This window comes from Zophobas morio, unplaced genomic scaffold (genome assembly GCF_036711695.1).
Source record: "Zophobas morio isolate AGI-343-1 ecotype UQ-CSIRO unplaced genomic scaffold, CSIRO_AGI_Zmor_V1 ptg000014l, whole genome shotgun sequence".
NCBI lineage: Eukaryota > Metazoa > Arthropoda > Insecta > Coleoptera > Tenebrionidae > Zophobas > Zophobas morio.
This window is the reverse complement of record NW_026972119.1, coordinates 19,741,618-19,753,695: the sequence shown is the minus strand read 5'-3', so window position 1 is coordinate 19,753,695 and position 12,078 is coordinate 19,741,618. Positions and strand designations below refer to the sequence as shown.

Sequence of the window (12,078 nt, the reverse complement as noted above, 5' to 3'; positions counted from 1 at the left end):
AAATAATATATACGATAAAAATTTGAACGCATTTTTTACAATTTTTGAAAATGACCTAAACACATTTTTTTGTAGATTTCGACCTATAGAAGTTACTTCCAGTTTCGTTTCTTCGATAACTTCTTGCATTTTCTCGGAATCGTTGATTAAATTGCGGCAATTTTTAGGATTTCTTAAGAAAATTTAATGTCAAGCCGAATATTTCGAAAATCGACTTTGTAGACCCTAAGCACGCTATATTTATCGAATTTGCATATCGAAGTCTATATCCCAGAATTTTTTGAGGATTTTTAGGCAAGTCTTTCAAAATGTCAAATTTCTAATAAAATCTCCCTTATGAAAATTTTTATCTATTTTCGACCATTTGCGGAAATTACCTAAACACATTTTCTTATAGATTTCGAGCTGTGGTACTAACTTCCGGTTTCGTTTCTTCGATAATTCCTAATATTTTTCCGGTATTGCCCGTTGACACATGAAAATTTTTAGGATTTCTTAAAAAAATTGAATTTCATGCCGAAAATTTCGAAAATCGTCATCCGAGACCCCAAGCACGCTATATTTTTCAAATCTGCACGTCAGGATCTATAACCCGGGAGTTGTTGAGGATTTTTAGGCAACTTTTTCAAAATTTCAAATTTCCAATCCCTCTTACAAAAATTTCGACCCATTTTTTACAATTTTAAAAAATTACCTAAACACATGTTCTTAAAGATTTCGACTTATGGAACTTACTTCCGGTTTAGTTTCTTCGATAATTCCTAATAATTTTTGGCATTGCCCTTTGAAATATGGCAGTTTTTAGGATTTCTTAAAAAATTTGAATTTCAGGTTGAAAATTTCCGAAATCGTCATCCGAGACCCCAAGCACGCTATATTTTTTGAATTTGCACGTCAAGATCCATATCCCCGAATTTTTTGAGGATTGTGGGGCAACTTTTTCAAAATTTAAATTTCCAATACACCCTTCTAAAAATTTCGATCCATTTTCGACCATTTTTGAAAATTATCGAAACACATTTTTTTGTAGATTTCGAACTCTAGAAGTTACTTTTGATTTCCTTTCTTCGGTAACTCCTATCATTTCTTCGGAATCGCCTGTTGAAATATGGCAGTTTTTAGAATTAAAGAAATTCAATTTCAAGCCGAGTATTTGGAAAATCGTTATCCGATACTGTGAAAAAGCTATAGATTTTTCGAATCACTACTACAGAATTTTTTGAGTATTTTTAGACAAATTTCCAAAATCTCAAATTTTCACTCCCCCCTATGAAAATTTTGATAAATTTTCGACCATTTTTGAGAATTTCCTAAACACATTTTCTTGTAGATTTCGATCTCTAGAAATTACTTAAATTTTAGGATTTCTTCAAAAACTTGAATTTATTGCCGAATATTTGGAAAATCTTTATCCGGGACCACAAACACGCTATATTTTTAGAATCCTCACGTCGATATCTATATTCCTGAATTCTTGTCGAATTGACCTGCAGCGGATTTGTTAGTTGTTTTGCCCCCAAAAATTATTTATTTTAAACAAATATAATATACCTATTTACAAGAGATAGACCAAAATGAAATACAAATTTACAACAAATAAACGAAAATAATCTGCATTTTTGAATTCTTCAGTCTGTCAGATATTCAGAAAACGTAAAATTCGACATTTGTGGAAATGCTTCTACAACCATGTGCTCTTTACTTCTTGATCGAAAATAAAAATAATCAAAACATATAATATAAAAAAATCATAGATATTTCTATGTAGTATTCTATAGTTACAGATTTAGATGTTACGAGAAAAGAAAACAATGATACAAGAATTTTCCTATCAACAGTTTTCTCATGTTTTTCAGATGAAACATCCAATATTTTACAACATTTTCTTGTCTTGTTTCCATAGGTAAGCTGTCATGAATACTAGACTCGAAAATGTTAAAATACAGGCTGTTCCATTCGAAGAATATAAGAAAACCGGCAATTTACAAAATCAAAATAACCAAAAAAATTTTTGTAAGTAGGAGTCCTTGTCGCCAGTTTTAAACGGGAATTATGAAGTGTGAAAATTTTTTCACATACAATTGGAGGTATGTTGAAAATAATAATTACTAATGACAAAAATTAGGTAAAACGTGGCTGTTTCAAAAACAAATTTATTTTTTTAAATTGTTTATCTCTATCATGCTATGAATACGCGAACCATTGTTTAAAAAAACCTTCAATCTATTTTTAACTTGCCATAATTTTCCACTTACATTTTACACAATTTTATAATTAATACCGCACCTTGAAATTCTAAACCACATCTATTTTTCCCATTTCTGTATTTATTTTTGACATCTCTAACAACAAAACTGACACAATTTTATTCCTGGTTACTCATTTAAGATCGCATGAAATTACTTTATGTAAAATTCATACGATTTTGTGGTAATTATCTGTCTTAATAGCACAGTGACAATTTCAGAAAACAATAATTTCGATTTTTTTCTTAAACTGCTTATTTGTGTCATTTATAATGCACGATCTTTCAGTTGATAAGTGGCGTAAATTATTCCCTCACTTCGTACCGCAACATGACCCAACTAGTCAGAAAATTATTTTCTCTCAATTTAAGCGTGATGCGCCTTTTCGGGTTCTACCCAACGAAAAACTACAAAAATATATACAGAGTGTACGCATACACAGTGTACATTTTCTTCGTTGTTCCGACACCAATACTGACTTCGTTGTATTTGCTCTTTGGAGAAAACGTCGATCTGGCTTTAGTGGCCCAAAATGCGTTCTCTATAGGGGAAACTGGGTGTTTTGTATTTAAACTTTTACAGTTTATACGAAATTCCGACAAAATCAGGAGGTGTATTTATATGGTGGAGTCTCCAATATTTACAAATTATGTTAAGACGCAGGAACAAATAATGGATGACTGTGTACATGTGTGTACTAGAAATTCGAATTTTTTTCAGTTTTTTTGCATACTGACAGCTGCAAGCTGGGCAGTTGTTCCTTTGTTTGGAAAAGAGTACAGGTTACCGCTAGATATTTGGTTACCTTATGATGTTACAAGGGGTGGGTTACCGTATATTCTAAGCTATATTTTTCTTGTATCAGGTACTTGTTTTAAAATTTTTAAGTTATAGTGATACTGATACACAATTTTCTTTCAGGAGTTTCAATCGACTCAGTGTTAAACGGTGCAATTGATCCTTTGATTGGTGGACTTTTATATTATGCAGCCACTCAAATCAAAATATTGAAAAATAATTTAGAAAATATTAATAAATACGCTGAACAACATTTACTCAGTGAAGTTAAAAGTGAAGATAACGACGCGAAAATAATTGAACTTAAATCAAAAATTGTGTACCAACGACTGAAATTTTGCGTCAAACTTCACAAGACGATTTTAAAGTAAACAAAAAAAATTCAAGCACGTTGCGAAATCAGTTAATGAAATTATTATTTTTAGTTTTGTTGAAGAATATGAAGGAACTTTCACTTCGATGGTGTTTGTGCAATTTTCAGCAAGTGTAGTGGTGATTTGTATTTCGTGTTTGCAACTAATAATTGTAAACTAATATGTTTTTACCACAAATCCAGTAAACAATTTTTTTTAGGTTGAGCCCTTTACGATGAGTTTTTTTTCAATGCTCATTTTCATTAATGCAGTTTTAATGGAAATATTGTTTTATTGTTACTATGGAACGATCTTATTTGAAGAAGTAAATCGTGTGAGAACGACACTAAATTCTGTAAACTTTCATTTTTTCAGAGTTTTTCATTAACAACTGCTGCATATATGAGTGAATGGTATGAATACAGTCTGAAATCCAAAAAAAGCTTAATAATTTTCATGGAACGTTGTAAAAAACCTATTATTGTTACTTCGGGAAAAATTCTTGATTTATCGTTAAATACGTTTACAACGGTAATAGAAATCACACATTTTGGATTAATGTAATTTTGATTGTTCTTTTTCAGATTTTAAAAAGATCGTATTCACTGCTTGCCGTTTTGAAGAATTATTGAAGTTGCTACACACTTCGTCCACGATATTATTAGTTACTTTAAATGTTGTTTATAAAAATAGTTAGTTCAAATTGCAAAGTCTGTCAAAATGTAAAAACTGTGGAAAATATACAGATAAAATTGTATGAACGAAAAAAAAATCCCCTAGTATGTCACAAAACTTATTTTAAAAATAATGACACTTTATTTCACAGATATTTGACCGTAACTGTTAAGGCGGACTAATAAGGCGTTGGTGTTGCCAAACTCATTGTTTTAAAAACCAAATAATAAATAAAATTTAGGTACTTATTAAAAATAAAAATTAATTTATACAATACCCACTGACCAGAATTGTCAAAATTTTTAACATCTATTATTTATAACAGAGTAATCATCCAATACACTTCATAGCATGGATGATTTAATTATTACTATCTTATCGGCAGTCGGGTTGACAGATAATTGACATTTTCTAACCTAACATTATTTTGTTGTTGAAGCACCCTGTACTTTTCGAATCAATATGTCAAGATTTATTTCCTAGAATTTTTTGTTAATTTTTGGAATTCTTCAAAAGATCAATTTTTCAATAATTTCTCTTTATGAAAATTTCTGTCTTCTTCGATCACCTTTGAATATTACTTAAAGGGATTTTTCATATTTATTCTAGAATTTTCCAACGAAATATGGCAGTTTTTGAGATAAAAAAATCGAATATTTATAAAATAATGGTAAGGAATTTTAAACATGGTATATTTTTGACAAAAATGCGTAGAGATCTCTCTCCTAAATTTTTTTGTGTTATGAAAATTCCAACCTGTTTTAGACCGTCTTCGAAAATTACCTAGAGATTTTTTTGTAGATTTTAACCTCTAGATATACTAGCAACCTCATTTCTTTTAAAAACTTTTATCTTATCTTTATAAGGATCGTCCAACGAAAACGGACGTTTTTAGTATTTTTTTTAAATTGATTTCAAACCCATTATTTCTAAAATTTTGTTCCGGGAAAAGAAGCATGCTATTTTTTTTTTTCGAATCACTGTGTCGAGATCTACGTCCTTCCAGAATTTTTTGTGGATTTTTGGACAAATTTTCCAAATGCTTACTTTTGAAGGAAAATTTTTCAAAAGTTCGATCCTTTTTTGGGCATCTTTGAAAATTACCTAAAGAGTTTTTTTTTTTGTAAATTTTTTTGGAAATTTTTTGTATTTTTTAAAATTAATTTTCAAACCTAATATTTATAAAATCTTAGTCCAGAACCATAAACATGCTTTCTTTCTGAAAAAAAGACTCAAGTTTTCAAATAGAATAATGAAAATTTCAGCCTGTTTTCGGCCATTTTTGAAAATCGGTCTCACTTCTTAGAAAACTCTTAAATTGTGCCAGAATTGCTCAATGAAAAGTGGAATTTTTTGGACTTCCAAACCGAGCGTCAAAACCTATATTCCAGATATTTTTGTGGATTTTTCAACTCCCTCATTACGAAAATTCCGACTTTTTCGAAAGTTATCCAAACATTTTTTTTGTAGATTTCAAACTACATGAATTAATTTTGGCTTCCAGAAATCTTCAGTGAATTATGGCAGTTTTTTGGACTAAAAAAATTTTCCATTCCAATATTTCCCAAAATCATGGTCCAGAACCACAAACGCGCTATTATAGCTTTGATAAAAGTACCTATGGACCTCTCCCCCAGAATTTTTTAGATTTTTAATAAACTTCTTCAAAAACTCAATTTTGCGAGGAAAATTAATCCAATTTGGACCTTTTTTCAACCATTTTCAAAAATTTTCTTAAAAGATTTTTTTTAGATTTCAATGTCTAAAATTTACTAAAGGGCTAATTTCTTTCAAAACTCTTAATTTTCAAACCTAGTATTTATAAAATCTTAGTCCAGAACCATAAACATGCTTTATTTCTGAAAAAAAGACTTACGTTTTCAGATAGAATTCATGAAGATTTCAGCCTGTTTTTCGCCACTTTTGAAAATCGGTCTCATTTCTTAGAAAACTCTTAAATTTTGCCAGAATTGCCCAATAAAAAGTGAAATTTTTAAGATTTAATAAAAAATTGACTTTCAAACCGAGTGTTTCTAGACTTTTGCTATTTTTTCCGAATTAGTACGTCAAAACCTATATTCCAGACATTTTTGTAGATTTTTCAACTCCCTCTGTTGGATGTATGATTGTTATTCATACATACGTACCGAAAAAGATTGATATAAAATGAAACACAAACATGTGCTGTGTAACACTGTATTTACTTGTTGTTGACAGTTCGGAGTCTATGTACAAAGTTGTTAAAATCGGAAGCGATACATTGCAGGTAGAAGAGAAAGTTGGGGACGCTTGTTGACAAGGGTTGCGGTTGGTAGGTGAAACCGAAAACCGAACACCCTCATTACGAAAATTTTGACTTTTTTCATAATTACCAATTCTTCCAATGAAATATGGTATTTTTAGGACTTAAAGATATTGACTCTCAAACCGACTAGTTCTAAAATCTTGTGCCGGGATCAGAAACACGTAATTTTTTTGAACCAAAGCGACAAAATATATATCTCAGGATTTTTGTTGATTTTTGGGCAACTTTTTCAAAAGTAGAAATTTTCAGTATGAAAATTTCGATCTTTTTCCGATCATTTTCGAAAACTACCTAAGGCGATGTTCTTGTAAATTTCGATCTCTAAAATTTCTTCGAAAAGATTTACAATTTTTGCGGAATCGGCTAATGAAAACAGAAATGTTTAGTTTTTTTTAAATTGGCTTTCATACCCAATATTAATTTATTTCCAGAATTTTGTTTCTGGCCCAGAAGCATGTTATTTTTTTTTTCGAGTCATTATGTTTTGAGATTTATTTCTCAATTTGTTTTGTGGATTTTTAGAAAATTTTTGCTGAAACTCAATTTTTAAAGGAAAATAAATTTTTGAAAATTTCGAGCTTTTTTAGATTTCAACCTCTAGACTTTTCTACCATTTTTCCATGATGGCCAATGAAAACGAAAATTTTTAAGATTATTTTTTTAATTGACTTTCAAGCCTAATATTTCTAAAATCTTGCTCCAGGACCAGAAACATGCTATTTTTTGGAACCAGTATGTCAATATTCCTGAAAGTTTTGTGAATTTTTGGACTACTTTTTCAGAAGTTCAATTTTTCAACATTCTTAGTATGAAAATTTGAATCTTTTACAGACCAACTTCGAAAGCTACTATTTTTCCAGGATTTCGTTCTCATTTTTTCAAAAAAGATCCTCTCACTTTTCCATAGTCTTCGAAGGAAATATGGCGATTTTTGGATTTTTTTTAATTCACTTTGAAAGCGAATATTTCTAAAATCTTGGTCCAGAACACTAAAATACAATATACTTTTGGAAAAACTACGTCTAAATATCTCCCCCAGAATTTTTTGTGAATTTTTAGATAATAAGTATATCCTAAAGCTCAATTTTTCAAAGAAAATTCATGAAAATTTCGACCTTTTTTTTGGCCACTGTTGAAAATTACTTAAAGAGCTTTTTCTTGTAGATTCCGGTTTTCAGAATTTACTAGCTGTTTTCTTTTTTCTTCAAAAACTCTTAAATTTTTCCTGAATGGAATAATATGGAATTTTTAGGACTTCATAAAAAATATCCCAGATTTTTTTGTGGATTCTCCCATTACGAAAAGCCCGAACTTCTTTTGACCACCTTCGAAAATTACCCAAAGAGATTTTTTTGTAGGTTTCAACCTGGATAAGTTATTTTTGGCCCATTTCTTCCAGAATTTTCCAAATAAATATGTCAATTTAGTGTAAAAAAACTTTCAAAGCCAATATTTCTATAATCTTAGTCCAGAACAATGAAACACGCTATATTTTTGAAAAAAGTACGTAGAGATCTCTCTCCCAGAATTTTTTGTGGATGTTTAGCCAACTTTTCCAAAATCTCAATTTTTCAAAGAAAATTCATGAATGTTTGGAACTTTTTTCAACCAACTTGGTAAGTTACTTAAAGAAATTTTTGTTACTTAGATATTTCCAGAATCACCCAAGTAAATATGGAACTTTTAGGACTTAAAAAAAAATTAAGTTTCAAAAGTTAATATTTCTAAAACCTTGCTCCGGAACGAGAAATTGCAATTTTTTTTCGATCAAGTACGTAAATATTTAGGTATTTCCTAGAATATTTGTAGATTTTTGGACAACTTTTTCAAAAGCTCATTATTTCACTACGCGCATCCTCCTTGTGAAACTTTCGACATTTTTTGGACCACCTTCGAAAATTATATAACGAGATGCTTTTGTATATTTTCGTTTTCGTATTCCATGAGTTGTTTTCAAAAATTCCTACCAGATTATTCCAGAATTTTATAATGAAATATGGTGATCTTTGGGATTAAAAAAAAATACTTTTATGGCGAATATTTCTAAAATCTTGGTCCAGAAATAGAAACGAGCTATATTTTTTGAAAATTTTTTTATGGATTTTTTATTGTTTTGAAAAGTTCAATTTTTCAAAGATAAATTCATGATAATTTGAACCTTTTTTCGACCACTTTTGAAAATTACTTGGAGAGATTTTTTTGTAGAATAAACCGTATAAGTCTAAAATTCTGCTCCTTGACCATAAACACGCCATATTTTACCAATCACTACGTGGAGATGTGTGATTTTTTTGTGAATTTTTCAAAAGTTCGATTTTTCAATAAGTGCACTTACATTATATAAATGTTACAATATTGTATAACACTGTCTCGGCGACTTTATGTTTCAGTTATATAAGGAAACTAGAACAAACTTCATTAGTAAGCCAACCAATTTTAGAGATGTGATGTTGTGCTTTAAACATTTATGTATAAAATTGTTATAAATAAATATATGATAAACAGAAACGAAAACCTGCACTTTTGTATTCTTCAAACGCTCACATGTTCCGGAAACGTAAAACGAAACATGGACCATCCTGCATTTTATAACATTTTCTTGTTTTGTTCTAACCATGTTTCATTTTGATAGTAACTTTGTTGAGATGTAGTCCAAAAATTTTCCAGTAATTAGTGTTATGGAAAGTCCAAAAGAGTGCTCCCTAAACAAGCTTCCTGAAAAATAGACTTGAAAGTATTAAAATACAAGCTGTTCCATTCGAGGAATATCAGAAAACCGCCAATTTCAAAATTAATGTTACTAAAAAGTATGAAACTATTTTTAATTTGTCATAATTTTAAATTTACCTTGTACAACATTTATAAATTAATACCAAACCTTGACATTCTAAACCACATCTAGTTTTCCCAAACCTTCGTTTATTTTTGACATTTTTAACAAAAAACTGACACAATTTTATTTCTGGTTACTCATTTAAGATCGCATGAAATTGCTTAATGTAAAATTTATACGATTTTGTGGTAATTATCTATCTTAATAGCACAGTAACAATTTAAGAAAATAATAATTTGCTTTTTTATACTAGACTGCTTATTTGTGTCATTTATAATGCACGATCTTTCAGTTGATAAGAAGCGTAAATTATTTTCCCTCCTCACTTTGTCCGTAATATGACCGAACTAGTCAGACAATTATTTTCTCTCAATTTAACCGTGATGCGACTGTTAGGGTTGTACCCAACGAAAAAATACAAAATTATATACAAAGTGTACGCATACATAGTGTACATTTTTTTCATTGTTCCGGTACCAGTACTACCCTCGCTATATTTGCTACTGGGAGAAAACGTCGATCTGGCTTTAATAGCTCAAAATGCGTTTTCTATAGGGGAAACTACATGTTTTGTTTTTAAACTGTTACAGTTTATACGGAATGCCGACAAAATCAGAAAGTGTATTTACTTGGTGGAGTCTCCAATATTTACAAATTATGCTAAAACTCAGGACCAAATAATGGATGACTGTGTACATGTGTGTACCAGAAACGCGAAATTTTTTCACTTTTTCTGCATACTGACGGCTGGAAGCTGGGCAGTTGTGCCCTTGTTTGGAAACGAGTACAAGTTACCTCTGGATGTGTGGTTACCGTATGACACAACAGGCGGTGGGTTACCATACACTTTGACCTACATTTTTATGGTAACAGGTATTTGTTTGACTCAATGGTTTTTTTTTTCAAATTGTCATGATACAAAATATTCTGAAGGAGTTTTCATCGACTCACTATTAAACGGTGCAATTGATCCTCTAATTGGCGGACTTTTATATTATGCAGCCACTCAAATCAAAATACTGAAGGATAATTTAGAGAATATGAGTGAATATGCTGAAGAACAGTTCAATGAAGTGAAAAGTGGAGATATCGAAGAGGGCGTAATTGAACTTAAATCGAAAATTGTGTACCAACGATTGAAATTCTGCGCCAAACTTCACAAGACGATTATAAAGTAAACAAAAATTGAAACCCGTCGAAATCAGTTAATAAAAGTATTATTTTTAGTTTTGTTGACGAATATGAAGAAACTTTCTCTTTTATGGTCTTTGTGCAATTTTCAGCAAGTGTAGTGGTGATTTGTGTTTCGTGTTTGCAACTAAGATTTGTAAACTAAAACTTTTTCGACTGTAAATAAAGTAATTAAGTTTTTTTAGGTTGAGCCATTTACAATGGGTTTTTTTTCGATGATCATTTTCACTAATGCTGTTTTAATAGAAATATTATTTTATTGTTACTACGGAACAATCTTGTTTGAAGAAGTAAGTCGTGTAAAAATACAGGATCTGATTGTAAATTTTTTTTCAGAGTTTTTCGTTAACAACTTCTGCCTATATGAGTGAGTGGTACGAATACAGTGAGAAATCCAAAAAATGTTTAATAATTTTCATGGAACGTTGTAAACGACCTATGATTGTTACTTCGGGAAAAATTCTCGATTTGTCGTTAGAAACATTTACAATGGTAATAAAAATAACTGCCACAAATTTAAAGATAACGTAATGTGGATTCTTTCTTTTCCAGATTTTAAAAAGATCTTATTCGCTACTTGCCGTTTTAAAGAATTACTGAAGTTTCTGCACACGTCTTACAGAAGTTACTATTTTGAGATGGAAAAGTTTTAGTGCTATAAAGTTATTTTGTTGTTGTTATTTTACTTGTTGTTTTATAAAAAACAGCCAGTGTGAATAAATGCAAAGTCTGTAGTCATAATATAATTTTGATGTAAAAACTATGGAAAATGTACAGATAGATACCGTATGACCCAAAAAAGTGCTTAGTAGGTCATAAAATTTATTTTTAAAAAACGATATTGGCAACACTTAATGGTCTACTAAAGGATTTTTTTTCGATCATATTGTAGATTCCTATATCTCAACGTTATCGTTATGGAGAATATTTTATAACAACTCATGTCAAATTAAACAAAAAAAATCCACTGGTTCTAAACCGTTGTCCTGGATTATTTTTAAAATCTCGTACATCAAATAAAAAAAAAATATATCACAAAACTCAAAAACATAAAACAAACAAATCTAGAAATTTACGAATTACTTTAACTAAGTAATAAAGAAAGAATGAGTATGGATAAATACATCAAAGGATATAATTATACAGCGTGTTACATAGCGGTAAATGGGCTACAATTAATAGAATTTTAATAATTTTTGTCACTGAGCAAAAAAAAATAATTTCAAACCGAACATTTCTGAAATGTTGTTCCGGGATCACAAGCGCGCTACCTTTTTATTTTCTGGATTTTTATCAACTTTTTCAATTGCAAAATTTTTCATTATTCCCTTATGAAAATTTTGACTTTTTTTTCATTTTTTTTAACCAAGGTATTTTCATTAGATTTCGACCTCCAAAAGTTACTTTCAGAATCATTTCTTCGATAACTTCTACCATTTTTCCAGCATCGCCCATTAAATTGTGACATTTTTGGATTGGACAGGACCATTAACACGTATATTTTTGTAATCAATACGTCGAAAACTATATCCCAGAAATTTTTGCGCATTTTTAGACAATTTCTTCTAAAGAGAAAAATTGTCAAACCTACCTTATGAAAATTTCAATATTTTCCTACCACCATCGAAATTTAGCTCAAGACATTTTCTTGTAGAGTTCGATCTCCTAAAGTTACTT

At 29.9% G+C, this 12,078-nt stretch overlaps 2 protein-coding genes across 2 annotated transcripts; both read left to right on the top strand.

Moving 5' to 3' along the window:
• The first annotated feature begins 2,576 nt into the window (after positions 1–2,576).
• Positions 2,577–4,029, top strand: LOC135128863 (odorant receptor Or1-like). The gene is made up of 7 exons (XM_064055940.1): positions 2,577–2,940; positions 2,986–3,111; positions 3,168–3,411; positions 3,470–3,569; positions 3,618–3,722; positions 3,773–3,928; positions 3,982–4,029. The coding sequence occupies exons 1-7, from the start codon at positions 2,577–2,579 to the stop codon at positions 4,027–4,029; spliced, it is 1,143 nt and encodes a 380-aa protein (XP_063912010.1).
• Positions 4,030–9,548: 5,519 nt separating this feature from the next.
• LOC135128862 (odorant receptor Or1-like) lies at positions 9,549–10,388 on the top strand. Its single transcript, XM_064055939.1, has 2 exons — positions 9,549–10,083; positions 10,144–10,388. The coding sequence occupies exons 1-2, from the start codon at positions 9,549–9,551 to the stop codon at positions 10,386–10,388; spliced, it is 780 nt and encodes a 259-aa protein (XP_063912009.1).
• The last annotated feature ends 1,690 nt before the right edge of the window (positions 10,389–12,078 follow it).